Raw genomic sequence first — 27,598 nt, 5'->3', positions numbered from 1 at the left:
TTAGTTGAGAAAGTACTAAATGCAGATGAACAGAATAAATTCTATTGCAGGATGCTCACACTAACAGTGATTTTCAGTGAAAGAATGACTGAACGTCATTCTTTTCGATGAGGTGGAAATTTGACATAAGTGACAATGCAACAAAGTTAAGCAGAGTTCACCTATGCAAATTCTAAGTGACGGATTGCAGTGACTACCAATGAAAGTGTGATTCACCTCCCAATATGGTTACATACTGCTGTAATCCATACAAAAAAACAACATTACAGTGACTCGGTGACCTCCAACTGTCATTGTGAGCGCACCGTTACATTATCAGACTCAACACTCTTCCATGTCCAGACAGATAAATGGGTATTGTAAGTAAGGATGTGCAAAAGTACATATTTTCAAAATAGACTAGTGGGGGTTGGGTTGCATGAACAAATAGTCAATTAATTGGTGAAGTTACAAGATTATCTAGACTCGTTTCTAGATAAATATCACTAAACAACTAAAAGTTGTCAGGGGACTAAAATATTTTTTTGAACCTTGAGTTTTATACAAGACATTATTTTTAGTTCTATGTTGTTCCCTAGTACATCAGAACCATCCCACACGTTACAAATCTTTCTACCTTTACACGAAAAAACAGACAGAAGAAACCCAAAAAGACTGACAGTAGAATATGAGGCTTTTCCCAGAGAGAGCTGCGTTGAGCTGAGTTCTATATTTAGCTGGGATCTAGTCCATCCAGACATCATTCCCATCTCCTGATCCACTCACTCTCTCCACTGACTGAGAGCTCTCTCTAAAGTATGGCGCTTTAGTCACGTCCTGCTTTTTGTCCTGTACAGAGAACATAATCTTGACAGAGGCCAGCTGTGGCAGGTTTATGAGGGTGTCGTCTCGTTGTTACAGCATTGATATCCTTTTGATAGAATGCAGATAATCCCAGTTGATTCTGTCTGATTAAATTGGGAGTCATAATACATGGTTTGCTCCCTAAATCCTCTTTGGTGCAGTTGTTATTGTTAAATGAATTCAGATGGCAACAGAGAAGGGGCTTCTATGGAAAAGCTTTTGTTGACGGTTTTCTCTCTCTCTCTTTCACTTTGATGTGAAACTCTGCATCCATTTCACTGCAGTGTCCTTTCTTATTCCCTCATGTCCTCTCCTCAGTTTTTGTTATCTAAGACAAAACCAAAGCCATCTTGAAAACTAATGAGAACTCTGCAGTCTCAGAAACAAGCACACAAAGTCCCAGACTAAACACCATCTGTGACACACGAGACGCGCATTCGCACATACACCTAGGGTCTAGGCTAAGTTGATTTCACTTTAGCACAAAGTGGCCGGAGTATAAAGTAGCCTTGTATACATTTATTGTTTTAGACAGGTGCACGATTGCAGGGCAGCGCACAGATACAAACAAACTAATATGAGATATATCAGTAAAAGCCTGGCATAAGTGCTCATAAACCCATTCCAAGATAGAAAAACTGGATCTGCACATCTAAATTAAAATGATTTCATTTAACAATATCATTCCATTATCTATTCAATATATATTTAAATAACTTATAAGCATTAAAAGCAGCCTGAGGTTTCATAAAGCCACTGATTCCTGTTCAAAAACTGTTTTTATGGATTAAAAGGTCTTTTCAAAATAAAAGAATAGCACTAAACCACATCCCTTGCTCTCCACAGTCTACCTCTACGGTTTTGGGTGAACGTGATCAAGAACCCCCAGTTTGTGTTCGACATCCATAAGAGCAGCATCACGGACGCCTGTCTGTCTGTGGTGGCTCAAACCTTCATGGATTCGTGCTCGACGTCAGAGCACCGCCTGGGCAAAGACTCCCCATCTAACAAGCTGCTGTACGCCAAGGACATTCCCAGCTACAAGAGCTGGGTGGAAAGGTGAGCAAGAAAATGTTTGCAAGATCTAGAAAGAAAAAATCTTATACACAGTCACAATCTTATAAGTGACTGAACAGCCAAACCCGAAGACCACCACAGCCTGACAAACCCATATCAGAAAGAGTAAACTTAAAGCTGTAAACTTGTGGTTTGCATGAATTTAAAGTCTCTGTGTAAAGCGATCAGGTAGAAACAAGAAGAAACTGCTTTAGTGTGTGTGTGTGTGTGTGTGTGTGTGTGTGTGTGTGTGTGTGTGTGTGTGTGTGTGTGTGTGTGTGTGTGTGTGTGTGTGTGTGTGTGTGTGTGTGTGTGCATGCACCAGTGTTGAGGAAAGTTACTTTTAAAAGTAATGCATTACAAACAGGCTGTGCTGCCATTCTGAATCACAAAATAATTCAAATTCAACACTCTTACTTCAGCAATAAAATAAAACAAACATAATGTTTATCTAAAGTCATTTTTGCTTATTCCTATGGTTGAATTGGATCATCGAAGGCCAGCAGCAAAGACATAAATAGGTGATTAAATAAAGTGAGATTAAATACATAAAGTGAGTAACTCAGATATTTTATTGTAAATTTAAAAATAATGTATTACTTTACTAGTTCTTTGAAAAAAGTAATCTGATTACGTAACTTGCGTTAGTTGTAATGCGTTACCCCCAACACTGGTGTGCACTTGAGAAAAATGTTTATCAGAGGAGATGCAAAGATACTGTGTTTGTGTGGGTATTGTTATGAATAAGAGCCAAAACATTTATTATGTCCTGCAGGTATTGTGTGTGTGTGTGTGTGTGTGTGTGTGTGTGTGTGTGTGTGTGTGTGTGTGTGTGTGTGTGTGTGTGTGTGTGTGTGTGTGTGTGTGTGTGTGTGTGTGTGTGTGTGTGTGTGTGTGTGTGTGTGTAGCTGCTGGTAATCAGACTGAAGTGTGTTGTGGAACTCCAGGATGATGAATTGCAGCTCTATTGTAGTTCAGTAGATCATCTGGGTCTATCCAACACTGCACCAGAGCAATTAGTCACTGTTTGGTGAGAGAGACTAACTTTTCTGCTTTTCCCACAATCCTCTGGGTGAGAGGCACTATTTTCAACAATGCCAAGAAAAGAGAATCATGGGTAGAGAATTAAGGAATTCCATCTTTGTACATGAAATGACTGTCAAAAAGCTGTTGCACAGCGCTGGTCTACAAAGGCAGGGCTTAAAAACGAGAAAAAGAAAAAAAATTGGTTCACTCCGAGCAGAATCGGTATTTTAACGTTTCTGTTCATGCGTTCCTTCTGTAACATTATCATTTCGAAAACGGTTTGATTAGAAAAAATACCGGTTAATACATTTTTTTTTTTTTTTTTTTTTTTTTTTTTGCCTTTTCCTTTATACCAGAGCCTGGATTGAACTTTATCCTAAGAGCTTGTGACCAAACCTTGTAACTCGAGTGGATCCTCAAACTGTTGGCTAAACCTCATACAGTAGCTCCACCGGCCTCAATCGTAAATAAAGTGCTGCACACATTTTGGAGACTGTCTCTGCTTGTTTGCAGTGCAAGGGTAAATAAAAAAACTGGTTCTTTGAATAAATACTGTGTGTAAAGGCTAATGTTTTTTTTATGTAATTGGGGATTGGAGAAGAGTGTCTAAGTCTGGTATTTGCCGTCTAGTCATAGCCAATACAGCATGTGCATAACACTTTGTCTTTTATAACACAAGGTTTTTGCCAAATATATTAAATAACTGTAAAAACTGAGCGCCCACAAAGCTAAAATAACCTTTGTAACCTGAAAGTTGATACAAATGTAATGCAATGCACTTACTGCCACAGATGCAGCCGCTCTAATGATGGACAAAAGACAAATCTCCGACATTCGCTGGTCAAAAACCATTTGAGCTTGATTTTGGAAAAGAATTATAATATAACGACACACGCAAGCGTCTGACCATACATAAAGCCACAATACTAACTTTTGACAACAAGGTGTTTAATATTTTTTGGGGGGGAAATCCTGAATAGTAGTGGTTGTACACTAACCTGCGATTTTGCTGGTTTCAAAACACCCCACGCAGGATATAACCTGCCATGGTAACATATCCTCGGACAAACTCCTGCGATCCAACAGCTAATACCAGCACATTACTTTGCGACTTATAGGATGACTTGACGGGTATTTCACTCATCTATGGATGCGTCAACGTCACATTTGCATAGGCCCTACTATTTGAATTCATGATTGGTTGACTGCCAAATTAAAATCCTAAACAGATCGATATTATTAACCGTTTAACGGTAATTTCAAATAAGCCTCATGAAACCAAAAACACGATGTTTTATGTTCAGAACGTTTAAACGATTTAGTTTTCTGTTAAAATTTCATTCGTTTCCGTTTTTGTTTTCGGTCCTCGGAACCCTGTACCGTACAGTAAACAAACAACACTGATAAAACTCATCAGTGCCATATGTCTCTGCTCACGCACGCTGACCCTCAGACTAGCGCGTTTATTTGCCGTGAGATATTAGAAGCTTCTGGCGGAGATAGGTGGCTGGCAGATGAGTGTGATGGGGAAATGATAAAACCGTAATCACGCTGCCAGCTCACATTCACTACAAAAGAGCTGAGATGGGGAGAAAGCTCATTTTCATGCATTAGATAATGTGTTACACATCTTTAAGGACTGAGATCATGCTAAAACATGCCTGTCGAGGTGAGAAAAGCCTACTTTAATTAAAGGTGCTGACATCTATGCGTTTAAACCAGGTAATGCACACTCTCAATGACACATTCTTTGTTCCGAGTTAGTTGTTTTCGGTAATATTCTGAGAGGTGACACATCTGTGTGGATTGAGACAACCCTTCTGTTTCCTTTCGTCAGATGATTTGAGGAGAGAGATTTATAGATGTGCACCATGCTCAGACTCTCTCCCGCACATATATACGAGACTGGAGAGCACATGAATAGGGCCAAGCTAAAATTACCCAGCAAAAAAAGACAGCAAGAAGAGCAAGTGAGTCAAGGACAGGTGGTGAAGTGCTGCCTTGGTCCTTGCATGTCTTCATAAATGCAGGGGTTTATCTGTTTTAGGGGAAAGAGGTAAATGAGGCAGCGTTTGGTGAGGGTGTAGAAGGGTGCCCTTGAGAACAACGTAAGGTTATAAAATATATATATATATATATATATATATATATATATATATGAAGAGTTCAGATGCAAAAGCCTCTAAGTGCCATCTGAAATTTTCTTCTAGAATGATCATTTTTAGCAAGCTTGTATATTTAAGTTCAGTAATTTCACTTAAATGGCAATGAAAATGACCTATTAATTGTCATTTAAGTGAAATTACTGAACTTAAATATACGAGCTTGATAAAAATGATCATTCTAGAAGAAAATTTCAGATGGCACTTAGAGGCTTTTGCATCTGAACTCTTCATATATATATATATATATATATATAAAAAAATATGTATGTGTATGTTGATCATACTATCTTTTTTATGCCATTTCCAGTTCATTATTGCTGTAAAAGTCATGGTCATTCATTGGTCAGAAAGTGTAGCAACTCTGTATTTAGCCATTTGCACTAGAGGCACGATACGAGGGAATAATCAGCATGGGCTTGTTCTGGTTGACGAACAGCTGACATTTAAATGTGGTATTAATTAGTGCCAGGCGAGCTGCCAGTCATTAGTCTTGGGATGCAGCGGACGCAGAGCTAAACTTAAATGTGTGAACTCGTCTATGGAGTGTACCTGTCACTGGAGAATAGATTCCTTTGGGAAAGGCATACTTGGAGATTATAACCCCTCTCTATCTCTCTCGTTCAACACTGTGCCATTCTCCTCCACTGATGCCCCATGGTGCATTGCAGCACGTACCTGCCACTCAAGGTGCTCACGGGAGCCTGAAACAGACACGTATGCCACTGGTTAGTCAATGAATGTGTTGAGTCCAGGAGTTGGCATGGTGCAGGAATTAAAAATGTAAATGACCTGCCTTAATTAAAGAGTCGACAGAGCCTCTGCAGCTGCAGGTGACAGTGACTGATTGCTTTTCCTCCACCAACACTCTTTCACTCACTCACATGCACCAGCCACCCAAAGACAACAGACAGTGTTGCTCCGTTCCAAAACCTAGTGAGCTGCCTACAGTGACAGCATTTTAAGGTATCGTGGGTGCTCACCAAGCACGAAGGCTGTTCCAAAAGATAGGCATGTTAATTATACTGCCTCATAAGATACCCCATAGCATCACATGTATCCTTCATGGAAAGGCAATCCCAGAATGCATTGATGAGAGAAAAATATCCAAGGTGGTAAATCAAGCGAGAGAAATATGGATTATAATTAACATATTTCATTCACAAATACAATTCTGGAAATAAATGTTTGTATTTTTTTGTGTGCTATGTGTTTTTTAAGCTTATTAGAGTATCACGACATTAGCTTAGCAACATGCTAACATCCAGAGGTGTCAAAAGTATTCACATTCATTACTCAAGTAGAAGTATAGATACCAGGGTTTAAAAAGACTTCTGTAGAAGTTGAAGTATCAACTCAAGCTTTTTACTCAAGTAAAAGTATAAAAGTTCTGGTTTCAAAACTACTTAAAGTATAAAAGTAAAAGTAATGTAAGGAAAAAAATGCCATTAAGGACAAAAGCTTAGGCCGCGCCACAGGGGCCTATATAGTGCACTACCCCAGCTCCTCAAAAAAACACAACTTTCTAAAGGCCATATTTGACTATAATTATATTAAAATGTTGATGTTGAAAAATTTGGGATGATGCACTAGGCTACCTGTTTCAGCCATATATATGCCCATAGAAAATACATTTTCTAAATAAATAAGCTAAATAAGCGGAGGAATCAGGAAACTAATAGGATAATGTATTAAGGTTTTTAGTCTATATTGACCTTAACAATACGTAAATTAATTCATTCTGTAATGTTACAAATAACTAATAAAGACATGGTGACAGTTTAACAGAGACTTAACTTTACTCCGCTCATAGTGCAATGCAATAGTGCAATACTGTCTTGTTCCTTGCTTTTTGAAGAAGCCAAACACATGTCTGCATCTTTCATTAAAGGGATATAGTTCACCCAAAAATGAAAATCATTTACTCACCCTCAAACTGTTTCAATCCTGTATGAATTTCTTTCTTCTGATGAACACAAAAGAATATATTTTGAAGAATGTCGATAACCAGACAGTGGATGGACCAATACTATGTAAAAATACTATGGAGGTCAATGGCTACCATCAACTACCATCAACTGTCGTGTTATCGACATTCTTCAAAATATATTCTTTTGTGTTCAGCAGAAGAAAGAAACTGGTTTGAAACAACTCGAGAGTGAGTAAATGATGACAGAATTTTCATTTTTAACTAAGTCAACTAATCATTTAACAGAAATGAACAGAAATGAACTGTTGGCATATGTTTCACATCCATACTGTCTAGTTTGTCCTGTTGGACACGACACACAGCAATACTGTCAAGTGTCACTTGTGACCTCTGAGCCATGTTTTCAGTGTCCTAAGAGCACTGAAACTTCTTTCAGTCCAGCTGAGACTGGGAAGATTTGATCAACAGGCCTCTCATTTCAACAAGACCAGCCATCAACAGACCAAGCAATGTTATTTTTTCATGTTTTATGGGGACTTTCCATAGAATGATTTTTATACTGTACAAACAAACTGTGTATTCTACCCCCCTATAGACTAACCTTACCTATTACAGAAAACTGTCTGCATTTTTACATTTTCAAAAAACAAAAGTCTGATTTATAAGCTGTTTTCTGGAAAAAAAAAAGAAAAAAAAGGACAAGGATTTCGAATATTGACATCTTTGTGGGGATATTTTGACCCTATAATGTAGAGTTACACACACACACACACACACACTCTCTCTCTCTCTCTCTCTCTCTCTCTCTCTCTCTCTCTCTCGCTCACACACACACACACAACACTCACACTCTCTCTCTCGCTCACTCGCTCACACACACACACTAACGATTATGTTAGTGTTATGTTACGATTGTCATTATATTGTAAAAATGTCTGTCCCCAAATCAATATTTGACGCGATTTGCCCCGTATTCTTGAGCACAGAACTGTTGATTCTCCCTCGCTTACCGCATCTAGGTTTCCTTAGGACTCGGAGAAGTTTTGGCGCTTCGCACAACCAAATGTGACTACAGCCTCTCACAAGTAAGAAAGAAAACACAAAGCCAATCAGTTTAGCGATGTGTGTTCAGGAGGCGGGACTCAGATCTATTAACCGGCCAAATTTTTTTTTTTTAACGACGACAAGACGGAATGAAAACAAGCCGAAATGAACTAGGAGTAACGAGGCTATTTTTAAAATGTAAGGAGTAGAAAGTACAGATAATTGCGTGAAAATGTAAGGAGTAGAAGTAAAAAGTCGTCTGAAAAATAATTACTCCAGTAAAGTATAGATACCCAAAATTTCTACTTAAGTAATGTAACGAAGTATTTGTACTTCGTTACTTGACACCTCTGCTAACATCAAACTCCATTTCAAGTTGATATGCAAAAAATGAGTGCCTAAGTAGAGCTTTCCAAATCACATATAAGGTTCCATGATTGTTGGGATGCTGCCATAAAAGGCTTATGTCTATGTAGGCAGTGGTTTTGGTACAGTGCTCGTGTCTACAGTAAGTGTGGGCATTTATATGCGTGTGCATTTTGTTTGGGATGTGCTAGAGTGTGTTTAGTGTCAGCATATGTGTGGGGCACATTTATTGAACATTTCCAGCATCCTATAGAATCTGCTGATCTCTGGAAAACTTTCAAGGACAGTGGCTCATTAAGACTCACAGTCACTCGCTGATGTAAGCCGCAGCTGTACTGCCACAGAAAGTAAATGCGGAACTGATTGTAAGGGGCAAGACAGCTCTTAGTCAGTGCCAGAAGTGACCCTGAAATATGTTATTCAACATGAATTAATAAAAAAGACTGCATCAAGCTGTCACCTGTCCATTTTCTAAGCATTTGTTATAAATTGTGTGCTATTTCTGTTTCTCTGCCTTTTTTACAGATATTACTCCGACATTAGTAAGATGTCTGCTATCAGTGACCAGGATATGAACGCATATCTGGCAGAGCAGTCTCGCATGCACATGAATGAGTTCAACACCATGAGCTCCCTCAGCGAGATCTACTCTTACGTAGGCAAATATACAGAAGAGGTATGGAGAACACTTCCAAACTTCTTTAATTCTTTAATCATTTTTTTTGTTGAATGTAATTGTTAACTGTCCATTAAATGCGTAGTATTTAAGTAAATGAAAGTGGAAAGTGCAGATGAGAGGAATATGTGGTTATTTGTAGGCATGTGTAACTGATGTCTCATCTCTCTCTGGCAGATTGTGTCTGCGCTAGAGCAGGATGATGGCGCCAGAAAACAGAGACTGGCCTATAAACTGGAGCAGGTGGTCGCCTTCATGAGCCTGGAGAGCTGAGGACCACATTTCCCAGAGTGCACTGGGAGATCCAACAGAAACCGAGCCGTGCCTGAGTGAAGACCTGTCCATCTATCTCATCTCTTCTTTTTGCAATCTTCCCACAAAAACAAGCGTTTGCATCATATTAGCTCTGCTTCCTAGAAGAGTAGAGATGGGAACTAGAGGGTGGACGGAGGAGCCAAGGACTACATTACCCATGATGCAGTAGACTGGGTGGCCACCTGGCTCTGCTGTGTAGAGGGGTGGCTGCCTAAAAGTTCCTCTTCACTGCATCCTCCATCCTTCTACCTGACTGAAAAAAAAAAAAAAAAACATTTCTGTTGCCTTCAAAGTTTAGCTGATAAGCAGAAACCACAATGTTTGGTGTCAATTTGTTCTGACTTTTATGACTAGGGTAGTGTACGGCACTAATATAGAGTCCAATTCATTGTAGTACCTTTATTAAACACTGAAACGCAAGATTAAAAAAATTGGTACTGCATGCATCTGAAGAATGCAGTCAGTTCAGGCAATTTCAAAAGACACAAAACACCTTGAGGACCGTGGATTTATGGGACATGCAAGATCATTTAAATGCTTTGATGAGAGAACAATCAAGCCTGGAGATCTCAACTGCTTATTCTCACTTTGAAGACAGTGAGGTGTATTTAAAATCCTCGGAGTGTAGCGGGATGCAACAAGTTAGTGCTTTGATTCTTTTGTCTCTTCCAGGACCTTACTTGACAGTGAAACTGAAAGACAAGACCTGTCATCTTGTGGTATACCCACATCTTCACCACTTCACCCCCAGCCTTCATTTCGGCATTTATCCGGCTTGTGCACATCTGAATTTAACCTCTCTTATCTAGATGATTGGAGAAAAAGCCAAGGTTTGATCCCCTTAGAAGCAAGCACACACACACACCCCTCTTCCAGAGAGTGACGCCTTCTCTCTGTACTCCAGCGAAGTCGCCAGGACCTACGCTGTGCTGCAAGAGGACAAAGTAATCTTGACAACAAAAAAAAGCACACGTTCAATAGGTGTCTCAGTTCACACATCCAGTAGGGGGACTTTAATTACAAAATATCCTACTCAGAATTAGCTGTTAAAGGGGGGGGAAATGGCGCATCGTTGAAAGTGCACACGTGCAGCCTGCACTGTTCACTGCCACAGGGTCCCACCCATAACGAACACTCTGGAAGCCTCTAGAAAAACCCACACGTGGACAAAGCTGGTCAGCAGAAAACCAAAGGAGCCCAATTTAAAAAAGAGCAAGCGAATAAATTACCCCCAAGAAAGCAAACACAAGGCACTGTTTGTTTTATGACCTGCAGAACGAAGCTAACACTCTGTCTGCAGCCTCATATTTGTTTCTGTCCCGATATGTAGTTTAAGGGCTTGCTGCAGTTTAAGTGTGCTGGCAGCCTTGAGATATGAATCCAACCTGGGCCTCACGACTCGACGAGGACGTAAAAAGTATTGGATGTAACTTTGACAAAGGGAAAGAGACAATTTAGCTGCCCACCTTTCCTCTGTCCTCTGATCCCCTCTTTCCTATTGACAGCGTACCCTATGTGGTGATGTGAATGTGTGGAGAATCAGCCCAGGTCCACCTTGGGTGCTTTATTGGCTTTTTCAGCGCATGTATTTCAATTTAAACTTCAAAAAAATGAAAAAAGGAAAACAGAAAAAAATAAGCCTTGCAATTGATGATGTGGATGTGTTCTTTTTCTTTGTTTTGCTTGGAAGAACGAGATGGAAAAAAGTGGCTGTCATCTTCAAAATTGCAACCTCTGTTAAGGTGGAACCTTTATCCTGCCCTTCCATTCAACTGCCATGACCATGTTTTGTGAATGTGTTAGATGCTAATAAGACTAAGGTGAAACCCTTAAGCAGATATAGTATATACCCTTGCATGCTGATCTATTTGGATGATATGAAATGAACTGCCTTGCTATCAATTTATCTAATACTACTAGGAATTTCTAAACCAAACCAAACTCTTGTTCGACTTTCATAAGACTCCTTTGCTCTTCTTGTCAGTTGCATTGCCTTTCTTGAAGGCCGTCCATCTGAGAGATCTCGTTCACTGATCATGTTCATGCTGAACAAATGTGACCACGTCATCACATGCCAGTCTAATCACACCTAACATGCTATTTAGGGATCTTCACAACACATTACATTTGTTGTCGTCTTTAATGTGCAACTCTAAAGAGTTGATTCCCTGAATGAGTTCATTTGTACTTCTCCATTGCTGTCCATATATTATATTGCTGCATTTTTCTGTGCATTCTCAATCATTTTGAGGCGAACTAATGTTTTCAGGATTCCATTAGCGTTCCACCAAATTATTTTTTAATGTTGTTTTGGATATTGTCTCTGTATATGTGATTGCTTTGAGCTCCCTCGAGTGATTTTTTCAGCATAGCTTAGAAACAGAGGATTGTGTTGAGGTATTTCAGGATTTCAGGTACACAGCTGCCCCCCAGCTAATGATTCTAATGAGATAAATAATAAAATACCACTGTCATCATGTTAGGTATTACTTCTTTTTAAGAAAATCTAATAAATAAGGAAACTAGCAAATGATTTTAGAACTGACAGTGAAAGATATTTCATTATTTCTTCAGGGAACTCATTTATTAAGTCCACAGAGATCTTAAATGAGCCGATGTTTTGAAAAACTGATATGTTCCTGGATTCCCTCATGACTCTGATCCTGTGTATCATGTTCCATCTCTCATGTATGTTTAACAGGACGACCCCCATCCCTTATGTCCAAAATACCTGATAAAGTTTCCACCTTAAACATTTTGTAAGAACTAAAAAGTCCTTTTAGCTCAGTGTTACAACAGGCGTTAGAGACCTGTTCAGAAAGACTTTTTAATATTTCCAGATTTGATGCAAGATAGAGAGTTATCCTGATGTGTGGAGAAAAAGAGAGAGACCAGCGGAAAGGCAAGCTTCTCTAACTTGTTTATAATTAATTGTATACCTGTGTATGTAAATATAATGCATTCCTATTTTGCAGTCAAGAACAAAATACTATTTGTAATATAGAATAAACTTTATTATGAAAAAGATGGAGTCTTGTCTTTTATTTTGTGTCTCTACCTTGCTTTGATCAATGGAGAAGTCAGAGAAGTCACTGCTTCCATGGAAACAGAAATTGTGGTAAAAGAGCTCAGCAGTGCCTGCTCCCACAAAGCCTGTTCTTCATTCATAAAACTATTCCAACTAAACCAAATCTAGCTTCAATAAGGCTGTTTATGAAGGAATAGAAGCTCACTGGTATACTATGAAAACACTGAGGAGACGTCTGGAGTTATGTGCACCAATCTCTAATCTGATTGGATATGGTCTCAACCTCCATGTCCACCCCTCTCAACCAGACCTTTACTATTTCTTTTCCTTTTTCAATAACACTAGAGCATTTTTACAACCGTCATCTTGCAGAAAAACAAAGACTCAGGCTTTAACCTGCTCCTGTCTCTCAGTGCCAGAGGGCTCAATTGCCACCTTTATTACATTTCATCTCATTGCACTGTATCGCTTTTCTCAGTTAACGAGAAACCGTTCCCCTCCACAACTCCAGTACGTTCCCCCTGACCTTTCAGCGTTTTGTCTCTGGGCTCTCTTAGAGGAAGGTTAGAGCGAGATGACGATTTTAAAACCTCTTCACAAAAATGTCACCTCACAACAAGTGCTAAAAGCGTCTGCCCTTGTTGAGTGATTTCTTGCCTTTTAGCCTTGAGCACAAGGTCATCGCAACAGCAAGGATTTACCACACATTGGTCTGACTAGTTCTTATAACGGTTCTTTTAAAAAAAAAAAGCATTGAATGTAAAATCTAGTGCTGATGTTCCAATCTACAAGATCGTTTTCCTCTAAATCGGGTAATTCCGGAAAGTTCCGGAAGAACTCTTTCCAGCTGCAGATGCAGTGCAGGCCAGCTAATAAGAATGCAGGGTGAACGATGGTGGACTAATTCCTAGGATTGACTAAAATGGCTATTGACAGCTGCGGGGGAGCAGATGGAAGCAATTAGCATTATTAGTTGGTTGTGCTTTGTCCTATCTGTCTAAGTAAACATCTGTGAAAAGACAACAGATCCGGCAAAGGCTCCCGTGGAGTAAACAGAGAAAACCAAACAGTGATTTCAACTCAACTGAACGGAGATGCTGCAGACAGCAATGAGATCTGCCATCCTCGGCCCACACAGAAAACTGAACAGCTTTGAAATAAATATGATAAAAATATCAACATGCTGTCCGCGCCCATCTGGAGGAACGGAGACGTGATCATTAGCAAATTCACTAGAAATGTCCCAAAAGATCGAGTTAAAAAAAAAACAGACATGCTGAATAAGAGCACTTTAACTTCTGAGAATGTATATTGTCATGCTGAATGCCTTGTGGTGTAGCTCATTTTCCAAAAGTACCATTTCACGAGGTGCAGATGAAACATAAGGAAGCACACAGCTTTGCCCGTCCACTGTAAATTTCTGTATCAGGGATAGAGCAGCACTGCCCTCCACTGCTTCTCTCTCTACCAAACACAACCCCTCTAAAACTATTGATCCATTCCTTTTCCTTACCAAAACATGGGTTTAACTCGAGTATTAGTCTTTCAGTGGCTGCTTTGGAATCAATTACCAGCCCAGGTTCATTTTCAAAATGGATTTCCTCGTGTGTGCGGCGTTGCTTAATTTTCTAATAAATGTGTGACGCTCTGGCGAATGCATGTTTCAGATGAGGAAAAATTGGTTGTGGCGGAGACCATGTTCAAGTTCTGATTACATTATTATGTTTGCATGTCTCAGACACAATTGGCTGTTTAATAATCTAATTATAGTTTCATTGTGTGGTGAGATCTGACAAGTATTCTCACAGAGAGGACATCTATCATGTGGAGAAAAAAAAGACTGTTGGATTAGGAGTTGTGTTCCGGGCTAATGGTCTGTTTTGATGGGTCGCATACATCAGCACACAATAATGCTAAATGCAAACAATAAAATGCAACTAAGTCATGCATGCATAGTAATGATCGCTAAATAATCCTTTAAAGTTGCCAACTTGGCATGAAATGAAAATTCACCCTAACTATTTTGTAAATGCATGTTATATATCAGGAGTTCTGAACTCTGGACCTTAAAATCCACTTTCCTGCAGAGTTTAGTTCCAACCATGATCAAACTCTCCTTCCTATAACTTTCTAGTAATCCCGAATGCCTTGATTAGCTTGTTCAGGTGTGATAGGGTTGGAGCAAAACTCAGCAGGAAAGTTGAACTTGAGTTGAGAACCCCTGTTATAGATCTTATTGTCAACGGGCTACTTGGGCTACTATTCATGGGTTACTTTTTGTGTGTGTGTGTGTCATACCTTAGTCTTCCTCTAAAAACGCAGACTTCTCTCTGGTGATGTATGCCGGACGAACGATCGTTTTGTTTGCTTAAACCCTTCCCTTCCACAATCTGCAAGCTCAGTTTTTTTTAGTGCAACGCCCACATCTCAAAATCCAATCAGCAGCCGATGTATAGAACTAAGTCCCCACCCTACAGTATGTATTTTTTCATTATCCATTACAACATACTGTCTGTACATAACAACATGTAAAAAAAGATCAGGGAAAAACAAAACCAGTTGAAAGCTCATTAAAGCTTTATATGACTCATGATGCAGCTTTAGGGACAATATGCACAAACACCATAAAACAAGCATAAACGATGTCGGGACTGACTGATGTTGGTGTAAATTGAAAATGTCCCTTGGAATATATTACCTAGCAACAAACATTTCATAACATATGAGCCAGTTTGTCAATCTTAAAGCCTGTATGCCACACATTAATATGATTTCTGCACATTTTTATGCAAAAAAGCTTCAACAATCAACGGAGAGTAAAACTAGCATTTCTGCACATGAAAGCACGACAGCTTTTGAGTGCAACTGGCTACCTGTGCTTATTTTTGGTCCAACATATGCTCTAAATCCCTTTTAATCTGCCTGTCTCTCATCACTTTTCCAATGCCGACAACTATTTTCTCCAATATGAACATTGCTGTAATTAGATTCCTTCCCCATCGCAACAGTCAAACAGTGGAAAGATGCCCATCACCTGTGTCTGGTCACCCTCTCCCAGCACTGCCGTCCCTGCCTGAATAAACCCATCTCAAACATCAATGACTGACTGTGCATTCATTTTCATGCTATTGATTAATATCAGGAAAGCTTTGCATGCTGCTACAAGAACACAAGACGTACACCTGTGCTGAGGAGCATTTCTGCATCTACCTGTGATGAGCTTTGTGTATCTTAAAATTGTCCACTCATTCATATTCATGTGTTTACTATATGCGCACATGTGGGCAGCGGTGATGAGGTGAGTCTCATTTGCATGTAAAGTGCTTTGGGTGTCTACAAAAGCTCCATACAGATGCTATGACTCATTTATTCAAATTTCACATGTTTAATCAATACATCGGCAATGAGCTTCGCAGACAGTGCCGGACGGCTTTGAGAGGCTGCGTATAGAGGTGAGTGTGTGCCTGATGAATTGTGACCTGTGATACAGCAAATAAACATCTATGGATGAGGATCCACTCGCCCATATGTCACAGCTACCCAGCGAGACGTGCACAGGGTTGTCGCGTCGCCGCTAAATAAAATCAAATTTGCAACCATCTTCGTACCCCCCACAACCCTGCACACATTGCACTGTTCATATTTCATCTGCACGATAAAGTTTCCTTCCACCCACTGGGTTTGAGATTAAAATGCAGAGATGGTCGGCACACGGCCGCTGTGAAGCAGATAGGTGCGTCTAAGAAAGTTTGCAACCCCATATTTTGTCTGAGCTCATTTCAATATATCCGCCCATATGGAGAAATCATCATTCACTCGGATTCTGTGGCGAAGGCTGGCATGAAAATGAATCAACAGCACTGCCCTTTATGCAAAGTGCACCTTCTTCACATCCCTCTGTGTTAAAAGTACATCATTGTGGCAAGTTGTGTACATGTTATCCGTTCTGCTGATGGTGCCGTCACTCTGAGATGGCTGAGAGGTGAGAAGTTCAGGAAGTCGATGAGAAACCAAGCTTTATCAACGAACTGAATGGTTCTGTTTTTGATAGAGTGCTCATTTTTATTGAGAATTTAAAATGGTTTTGGAATTCAAATGGAATTCTTGATTCTGATACGTCACATTGGTTACAATAGTCAGGTTTGTTTTGCCGTAATGACCAGACAAAAATTATGTAAATTATATGTTTGAATTAGTGCTGTCAAATCGATTCATATATCGGTGTGTATGTGTATTATTATATTTATGTATTTATATATATATAAATGAAGAGTTCAGATGCAAAAGCCTCTAAATGTCATCTGAAATTTTCTTATAGAATGATCATTTTTATCAAGCTTGTATATTTAAATTCAATAATTTCACTTAAATGGCAATGAAGATTACCTATTAATTGTCATTTAAGTGAAATTACTGGACTTAAATACACAAGCTTGATAAAAATTATCATTCTATAAGAAAATTTCAGATGGCATTTAGAGGCTTTTGCATCTGAACTCTTCATATATATATATATATATATATATATATATTTCATGGCTTGGTTGAATTCTAATGTAGAATGCGGTCTGTTATTTCTTGATAACAGACTCTGCTAAGTATAACACACCGTTGCCATGAAAAACAGAGCGTTGCTATGGACGCAGGATTCTAACCGTAGAGACGGAACGGACTATTTTCTTTAGCGGAAGCAATACAATCGTTTTTAAATCAATAAACTCCTTTTTAAATCAATATTTCATGTCAAATTATTGATTTTTTTGGTAGGTAGCCATGTAATAAGCGGGATAATGTAGAGCGAGGCGGTTGTTATAGCGATCAGCTATAGACTGATCAGACTGTTGGGGTTGCTATAACAACCGCCTCGCTCTACATTATCCCTTACATATATATATATGATATATATTCACACACACCTAAATTATGTAAACAAAAACTTTTATGTTAGATGCGATTAATTGCAGGACTAGTTTAAATATGTTTAATTCAGCAATTGATGTGTTGTGTACATTTTGGCAAATGTAGCCAGTCATCCGGCACATATTGTGCACAGTAGGCTACATATACACAATACATTGCAGAAATATTAAGAGTACTATTCTATTATGAACATAGTCTGTAAACACTAATGCACACTACCACTGTGTCAAGGACTATAAAGATGGATTGAATGTGAATGAAGATGTTAGCGTCTGGAAATCTCATTAGATCTAAGCAGGTAAACAGAAACGTTTTTCATGACTAGACATTACAATTCATGAGAGCAATTTGCCCATAATGTTTGTCCATTGATATGAGTTTTTATAACTTAAATGCCTGCTTAGAAAAAAAAAATCAATCAATTTATCTTCATGAGGATGAATGTCACTATAAAAATGCACATCTCTGACTACTAGCTTTCTGTGAGGCTAATGTTTGATCTGACATTTAACTATAAAGTTAAAAGTTTGACATTGTACCTGCTATTGGCTTCAAAACACATCAATCAATCCTGTCAGGGGAGGTAAGGACCTTCCAGTTGTCATTGAATGATACTTTAAATGATTAATAGCTGGACAAAAACCAATCGATTTTCATGGGAAAATGGGGTGTGATACTGAGGAAAAATGGTTGGCTTTCTCTCTTGGTCATTTAGATGGATAGAGATACAAAACGGGAAACAAAAAAGCACCTCAGCAAGGCCTGAAGACAAACCAGTCATTCAACTGGATAGGTAAAGTTTGTCAAGACAAACTTTGATATAAGTTTGACAGCCTTGTCTGAAAGTTAAAAATGATTTTAAAAGCTTGAAAGTGTGAAGGTTCTATAGGTCAGACCATCAGTCGGGCAAACAGACATAGAAATACCACCAGGCAAATAGATATAAACTGTTATATAGATGGGGCTTGGAAATTATGCCAAGTTGCAAAAATGTTTCATGCCAAGAAGAAATGCCAGACTTTACAAGAAGCAGTTTAAGGAGCTGGTAGCTCAGCATGGAATGCTATGGCCTTTCAGACACGAGAAGTTTGGTTTTGAGTCCCAGCTATGACACATTCGCTGCTGGGGTGATTCACTTTTCATTAAATCATTACAGGTTTGGAACAACATTTGTTTCAAGCATCCTTGCAAACAGGGGGACTGTTGTATTTAGGATTACTATTTAAACATTGGCCATTCAATTCTCTACCCTAACCTCCCTCAGTGGGCAACGCACAGGTCAAACACATGATGGCACTGTTTCCGGTTGCCCTTGAGTAAGTTATACACCTGGGGCCTCATGTATCAATCTTGCGTACGCACAAAAACTTTGCTTACGCCAGCTTTCACGCTCACGGTCGTATGTACTAACAGTGAAATTAACGCGAGAATGTGCGTTCCTCCACGCCAATTTCATGTCTGGCGTACGTACATTTCTCATTGTTTTTGTCCGTTGGCGACTCTTACAGGCAATGAAGTGAAGTTGCAAACATTACACAACGAATTGTTCTACAAGTCTATCGCACCACCACCTGTGGGAAGCATTGCTATAAATTTATAAAATAATTGACATATATTGTCACACGAGCCTTATGGGAATATTCTATCAATTATGCAATTAAGTAAGAACATATAAAAGCATGCAAATTGATACAACCCTTAGTTTATGGCAATGACAGCTTTGGTTTAATGTCCACCTTTATATCAGACCATTTCTTTTTAAGGTCATTTAGGGTAGACTGTGTACAGTTGATAGATGTGTACAGTTGAGACACCTTAAATAACTTGCGTTCGCAGCAAGCACAAGTTGTGTTTTTTTTTTTTTTTTTGCTGTGCACGTGCGTATTAGTGTCCTCTTTGATCGTGGGAAATATGAACAACGGACGCATCTCCGATCCGAAGATATTGGGAAAAGTTTTTTTTTCTAAGATATGACGTTCACTTCACCATGCACGCTCCACAATGAATAGCTTATTATCCTTATGTGACTGTTAAACGTAACTGGTATCACCACAAACGTTATTCTGTATTTCATGGTATTGTGTCATGCAAGGTAATTGCAAAATCTAGAGAAATGTGCGAGGTGTCCAGCGGGGGATAGTTGAGACACATATCTACTGTACCCCCGATAGAGTTCTATTAGGAAACACACTGTTTAGTTGTTCAGTGTTATGATAACAGGTTAAACGTCGTAATTAGCCAGCATAGGACGCAAATGAAAATAAAATGTGATATTTGTGATATTTAAACTGTGTATTATTAATAAATATTGTTACATATCTTGTTCCTGCTTTATACATTTTAACCAGTGCTAATTTAAATAAAATGAATGAATATAAATGGATGAATAAACAAAAATGTTGCCCAATTGTTATTTTCTTTATTTGTCTTTATTTTTTATATTTACAATGAATGGTTAGTTACCTTCACATCATTAAAAATGGGTGTCTCAACTGTACCATGCACTGTCTCAACTGTACCACATATGGGCACCTTATTTTTATGAGCTAATTGTAGAAAATATAAACTACTTGTGGGTATTATTGATTGATAATATCTTAGTCTACAAGCTAATGAAATGTCATGTGGCGTGTCATGTGGAAATTCACTTCTTTTCAGTGTCTATTTTTGTGTGAAAAATCAAAACGCAAAAAGTGTCTCAACTGTACTCAGTCTACAGTGCGACTTTCAGATCCCACCGCATTGACGGCATCAGCCAAACTCTCCCACTCATATTTTTTCCTTTTGTTATTTATTCCGGAGGACAAAGTTCCAAATAAAATATATATTTTTTTGTTTCTACCTCCGATAGTAGCACCTCCAATTCACTCTCTGTAAAGTTTCGTTTCTTGCTGCCATTTTCTTACTGCTTTCTTTTGCCATATTTGCCACTCATTACCATATTTAAATTAATTTAATTAAGGGAGGAGACTGGGTGGGGCGCTGTGCTCGTGCATGTGCGCTCAATTTTACGTTAATTGGGATGTACAAAGAGAATATGCGTGGGATCCTTCGTACGCAGAGATTCATACATATGGGGTTTTTTTTGCGTACGCACATTTACAGCTTTGTCCGTACGCAATGTTTTAGTATGAATTCAACGCAAGTCTTTGTACATGAGGCCCCTGGAGAGCACTATTTTGAGTTGGACTGTCTTGTGTGCTGCTACCAAGGGGTAGGTTAGACTTTTTACAACACCAATTTCCTGATGTTGGGATTGGTTTCCCAGAATGCACTATGCCATGAATAAATCAAGAAGATGACAGCCTCATTGTTCAAAAAGTTGATCCTGTTTACTGGATTATTTGCTCCGGAGTTGTTGTGGTTGTTGTTGTCTTTGTGTTATGTCAGATGATGTCAACCATTCATTATGTGTTCTTGTGTCACCATCTGTGTGTTTTGCATGTGAAAAGTGTAGTGTTCTGCTGGGTTGAGTTCACACTGATTCTTTTCTACATTTGTATCTCAAGGTGGCGCTCTTAAAAGTTCAGTGACATCTTCAATATTCTAAATGTAGGGCATGTGGGAAAACCAATGACTGTGATGGGTCAAGAAAGAGTCCATTGCCCTTGAGTCTATTGAGACTGAACACCAGTCGGTAACAAGCACCTATTTATTTTTTACATAGCCTACATTTAGTATTGTTTTCATTGGTATCTCTGTGTTGAAGAACATGGCCTTTGGACAAGCTAGAACATCATTTTTTGATTATTTCTTCAGTATCATTTAGACAAAGCATTATGATCCGAGAACTCTGAGTTCAAACTACACAAACATGACTTTGAATCCCACAGATACATGTTTTAACCTAGCCTAAGTTAGTTCATACAAATGTACACATCAAATAATGTGCCAGCAACTGCTTGTCAATTCAGTGGCGTGAAAGATAATTGTTTGCCTTCCAACATAAAAGTCTTGGTACAAATCCCTTTTTTTTTTGTAAATGTTTCACATAAAAAACTTCAAGCTCAGTGGTTTAAAGCATAAACTCTTTAAAGTGTTTAAAATTTGGAGTCTGGTGTTCAAATTCTCCCATTGCTCATTAAAATAGTATCATCATATTAAACAACACATCCCAAAAAATCTCACAACATTTAAACCCAAAATAATGCCAGAGCTGCTTGTGAAAGATCAACTGGTGTTGTGGTTAAATACAGATCTTTGACAAATGAAATTGCAATTGAAGCATGGGTTCAAATCCCACAACACCACCTTTTTTTTTTTTTTTTTATTCCTTAGCTTAAGTTCATACACATACAAGTACATGGACCTGCTCAGCAAGTTAGTGGCACAAAGGGTTTGTTTGCCTTTCAACATGAAACGCTTGGTTCAAATCCCACAACATTTGAACATTATTTTATATCAAATAAAGCAATGAGGCTTGTGTTTTCACCCAAAGTAATGCCACTACATCTTATGACTGCCCACTTGGTATTGTGGTTAAAAGCCGGTCTTTAACAATAAACCTTTCACTCAAGAATGGGTTCAAACCCCACCACTTTACTAGTGTGTTTTATACCCTAGCCTAAGTTCATACACATACAAGTACAAGGACCTGCTCAAGGACTGGAACAAATAATAAAACTGTTTGCCTTCCAACATTAAACATTCGGCTAATTCCACAACATTTAGAGTATATTTTATATAACACAAAGCTTTGTGTTTTCACCCAAAGACAAGACTACACTTTTAGTAAAAGACCAGCTGGTGTGGTGGATAAAAACAGGTCTTTAACAAACAAAGTCGCAACACAAGTGTGGGTTCAAATCCCACAAGCAAAGCTTTCTTTTTACAATAGCCTGAGTTCATACATATGCATTTACAAGTACAAAAGAGTATACAGCAATTCAGTGGAGCGAGGGATGATTGTTTGCCTTCCGCCATTAAAGTTCTGGTTCAAATCCCATGTCCTTTATAAAGCTTCTTTTATATAAAACAAAGCATAGGCTAGAAGTTTGTGTTTTCACCCTAAAACTACCAACAAAGACCAGCTGGTGTGGTGGTTAACAGCGGGTCTATGACAAATGAAAATGCAGAACAAGTGTGGGTTCAAATCCCAGTTGCCATGATATCTTTTTCACCTAGAATAAATTAATATACAGTTCTACAATTACAAGCCACTACCCAGCAAATCAGTGGCGCAAAGGATAATTTATCACTTTCCAACACGGCTGGTTCAAATCCCACATCATTTAGAGTTTCTTTTATTTAAAACAAAGCATAGAGGCTTGTGCTTTCCTCCCAAAAAATTACACAACTTTACATGAAAGACCAGTTAGCGTGGTGATTAATGGCAGGTCTTTGACAAACAGAACTGCAGCACAAGTGAGGGTTCAAATCCCACAAATGCAAAGTTTTCTTTTTAACTTTATACACATTTACTTCTACAAGAATAAGCAAACACTCAGCAATTCAGTGGTGCAAAGGATAATTGTTTGCCTTCCAACGTGAAAGTCCTGGTTCAAAATCCTGCAACTTTTAAACTCATGAGAAACATTGTATCCAACAAAGGACCCAAAAATACAACACTTAATGGTGGCGCTAGTGGCTAAACACACATTAGTTGCGGATAAGGCTGGGACAGAGGCGTGAGTTCAAATCCCAACTCAACAAGTTCGGGTAACCCAACAAAAAGACTCGGTTGGCAACCAAAAGAAGCCTGAAAGGCTGACTACCTGGGGCGGTAAAGTGGGAAGGCAGTTTTTTTTTTTGTGTGTGTGTGGTAAAACTAAAACATACTAAAAAACTGCAGAGAGGTGGATTTTAACCCAAAACCCCACAGTGGATGAGCTCTCATACCATGAGCTTTAACCATAACACCATTTCCATCTCACAAAGACACTACAATTTTTGCAAATGATAGTCTACTAAATTTATACACTCACGCAAGCCAAAAAATAAATGAATAAAATACTATATTATATCAAAAAATAAAAAAGCATGTAAAAATTAATACTTAGTCATAGATGAAAGCAGGAAAATCATGTAGCAGAAGGAGAACATCAGAGCTTCCCACAACACCTAATGACTCTATTAATGAAACATGAATACAGTAGACTGTTACTTACAGTGACACTATGCAACACTACAACATCAACAAGGAAAAACACCATTTCAAATTATTCTACTTTATACTAGGAATATGAGCCAGTGATTCTCATCAAACTATTATGGTAACACGCAACAACTACAGATTCATGTTCTACAAAAAAGAGTTAAGCGAAAGAACAGCATGTAAACGAAGTCTGTGATAAACCTTCATAAAAGTTCTGATTGCCTTCATATCACTAAAAATAACAAATATTTGTACAACCCTGCTATAAAACTCTTTAGCCATACTATACATGTCTTTAATACAAAAGCAAGAACTGCACACAAACATAGACAGACACTGTGTATAGTAAATCGATCATTTGTGTTATGACAGCACGTCTATGATTCAGCCAAGTGATTCAGTGTTTTGAACGAAGCGGCTGAATGAATCATTCAATGTCTCACTCATAAGGAGTCACTGACGCCACCTACTGACGTAATTGTGTAAACTGCAGTTACTGAAAACGAGGAAATGCAGACAATAAAAGTGATACAAACAATGACAACTCAATGGAAAGACAAGAAGTGATTTATTGACATAATTTTGCGGAGATACGACGCATTTTAATCTCATCAAACGCAATTTGCACTGCACGGTTGTTGTGCCGTGCGTCTGCCGCAAGGGCGCGACTCTGGTGACTGCAGTGCTGGAAACACTGGCATAGAGGAAAAGGTCGATCTTGGGATTTTGAGGGAATAGATCTGGATAAGACGAAGACGTGTTAAAAAAGACATTTAATAGGCCTTTTAAGCAGTCTTACTGCTATATAATGCGAGCAAGTGGACAAGCTTTAAGCGTAAATATACTTACAGGTGAGTCGATAGATGCTGTTCCACTTTAGATGCTGTGTTTGTCAGACTGTCATTTGTTTACTTATGTTAATGACATGATGTTCTAGGCGTTGTAATGGTCTTCTTGTTGGTAACTAGACGTTTCTAGGTAGAAGTAACCAGTTTCATTAAATATGACAAATGTCTGAACCTAAAATCATTACAGCCCACCCATCAGAAACCGATTCAAAAACGAACGACTCTTATGGGGCGGTTCTTTTTAGTGAGTCAGAAACCAGTGCAGTCCGATCCGATTCCCTAACGAATGACTCGCATGTCTCTGATCGTTTTAGTGAATACTACAGGCTGTAAATCGTACTTGCTGACTGGTTGTTTAAAGATAGCCTACGCTTTATGCTCTTTGTCTAATTTGTCAAATTAAGGAATTACACAGTAGGACTACCGTTCAAAATGGTAGTACGATTTTTTTTTTTGTTGTTGTTGAAAAAATTAACACTTTTAAAAAGTGACAGTAAAGATATTTATAATGGTACAAAAGATTTGTATTTCAAATAAATGCTGTTCTTTTGTATTTTCTATTAATCAAAAATTAGAAAGAAAAAAATCACAGTTTCCTCAAAAATATTAAGCAGCAGAAGGGTTTTAGAAAATGTGTCTTGTCATATAATGCAGCCTTTGTGAGCATTAAAGAAAAGAAAATCGAAATAATTGTATGACCCTAAACCTTTGATTGGAACGGTTGAATGACCTTGATTCTCACCACCTTACCACATTTTCTGGCTGTTAATATTGCTTAACCCCGTAAAGCCTGATTTGATTTAGTTTTTATGGCTCATATAGTATCATATGGAGAATATGGAGCTCATACTCGAGGAGTTATAAAAACACCTACATTTTATTCAGATACCCAAAGTGAGAAAAATAATGCAATATGGCGCAGTTGCTGATATTTATATTGGCAAAAACTAAGTTGAAATTCTGATTCTTAAATGGACAGTAAATTAGTGAGATTTTATACCATTATAGAAGACTACTACATAAAATGCATATACTGTAAATATCAGTCATCACTCTATATCTCCCAATAATATGTCTTAATAAGGTGATATTTAAATGCTTAGTTATATGATAGTGTATCAATTTCAAAGCTCTGATGTGTTCATTGTGGGGTGAAAACATATTATCCAGTGCAATACAATGATGAGACTGAGAGATGAACAAATAAACATTCCTCCAAAGCCTGATGTGTCATATTTGATACTCATGTTTTAACATGATTTTTCAAAAAAATTATGTATGGGTATTAATCAAGTAAACCTAAAGCTAACCTTGCTTCAGACCTGTAAATGTTAATCTTGAAATATTATTAACAAAATAAATGATATTCATATGTTATCATCATTAAAGATTTCTCAGGAAAATTACCACATGTACAAAAACCTGAATGACACTAAAATACCTTTTACTTGCTAAACATTATAAACTATCAATCAGACAATGGAAAGCATGTAAAAAAATAAAAAATGTATTATTATTATTATTTCGGTTGTAAAGCCTGTTAATTAATTAAAAACCTTAGGAAACATACTGTATATGTTGTTACTGTAAACTCACTGCCTGAATATGTTAGTGCAAACACAAAGTTTAATAGTCAAAAATAAAGCCAGTTGATGTTCCTGAATGAATCACGTTCTTGAATTAATCAGTGTTTTGAATGAATTGAGTAAATGATTCAATGACTCACTTTTGAAGGCAGTCACTTTAGTTGCTAAATTAATAGGTTGAATGATTCTATGATAGTCACTTTTACGCCATCTACTGGATTGACATTAGTGGCATTATCCAATCTAATTTGAAGACAAGAACTGATTGTTGTATAATTTAAAACAAATTACAAATTAAATACAGATCCTTATATGATTAATGACAACAAATGTCTTTTAACTGAAACATGTTATTTAACCCTCATAGGGTCATTGATGTTTCCCTCATTAAAAAACATTGTTCCCTTCATTTCGGTTGTATGAGATTTTGTGACTTTCGTAATATTATCTATCTAAACACAAACAAAAAACTGGGCTTGATTTGGTTGTTCTAAAGGTACGATAAAAAAATAATGAAAAAAAGTCACACTCTGAGTCTTCGGGTTCCGAACAGACCCCACATTGAAAATGAATAGGAAAGGTAAAAAAAAAAAAAAAAAAATATTTTTAAAGTTTTCAATAAAATCAATCAATTTTCACACAGAATTGAAGGCCTGGTACTAGAGCACAAATGTAATGTGGAATAAACATGCTCACTCTCTCTCACACACACACACACACACACACACAAACACACACAGAGGTGTGACTGCAACAGACAGCATTTATAGAATTTGGCAAACAAAATCAGCCACAAATTTAGATATGAAGGGGTGAGACCTAACACGCACAAACTCCTGTTCATTTCTGCTTATTGCCATTGGTTTAATTGAAATACTTTTAAAATAATTTCTTATTTTAAAGTTAGTGATTTTTTAAAAACATTTCGTTTATTAAAATAAATCATTTGTGAATACAATCTGTATTCACTTTTTTTTTTTTTTTGGCCATTATTGCAAAAAGTTGCGACGAGCAGTTAGCCACATCCAGAAAAATAAATGGCTCTCTATGGCCCTCTGGTGGATATATATGGTCAAAACGCATTATTTCTAAAACTGTTATTCCTACATGTTTTCTTCTAACCAGCAGATGGCAAAATTCTGCCTCTAACACCTAAATCAATATCCAGAAACAACTCATTAATTTAGATCAGCATTCAAGTATTTTTTTATTTTCAGAAAAAAAATTATATGCAAGCTAATTTTGTAGTTGACTGTTTTTGTGGCAAAAAAGTACCACATATCCACCAAAACACAGCATAAATGAATAGTTTAGAAGTAAATAAAAAAATTATATATCAAACGGACCCCAAAGACCCTAAATGTAAAGGGGAAATGAGGACCGAAAAAAGCTTAATTTTTGCAAACGATGAAAGCCAGTCCCTCGTGAACGCATATACAACAGTCAGCGGAAGTTAGAGATTACGGTTTGTAAAGTTTTAAATATGGAAATTTTTCTCACACAAACGCATCGTTTCCCTTCAGAAGGCCTTTAATAACCCCCCAGAGCCATGTGGAGCACTTTTATGATGGATAGATGCACTTTTATGGACTTCAAAACAGAAAAAGCCATTCACTGCCATTATAAAGCTTGGAAGAGCCAGGACATTTTTTAATACTTGTTGAGGGTGAGTAAATCATGGGCTAATTTTCATTTTTGGGTGAA

General features: G+C 37.9%; 1 protein-coding gene across 1 annotated transcript in view; it reads left to right on the top strand.

The window, feature by feature from the left end:
- plxna4 (plexin A4) overlaps nucleotides 1-12,443 on the top strand; it is a 216,330-nt gene extending 203,887 nt beyond the window's left edge. The window contains exons 30-32 of the mRNA XM_082166984.1: nucleotides 1,690-1,902; nucleotides 8,953-9,103; nucleotides 9,281-12,443. Coding sequence (XP_082023110.1) covers nucleotides 1,690-1,902; nucleotides 8,953-9,103; nucleotides 9,281-9,376 — 460 coding nt within the window. The 3' untranslated portion in view covers nucleotides 9,377-12,443. The remainder of the gene's footprint in view (nucleotides 1-1,689; nucleotides 1,903-8,952; nucleotides 9,104-9,280) is intronic.
- Nucleotides 12,444-27,598: the final 15,155 nt, after the last annotated feature.

This window comes from Leuciscus leuciscus, assembly GCF_965113295.1.
Source record: "Leuciscus leuciscus genome assembly, chromosome: 4".
NCBI classification, from domain to species: Eukaryota; Metazoa; Chordata; class Actinopteri; order Cypriniformes; family Leuciscidae; genus Leuciscus; species Leuciscus leuciscus.
The sequence above is the reverse complement of the archived record's forward strand: the minus strand, read 5'-3'. Positions and strand labels throughout refer to the sequence as shown.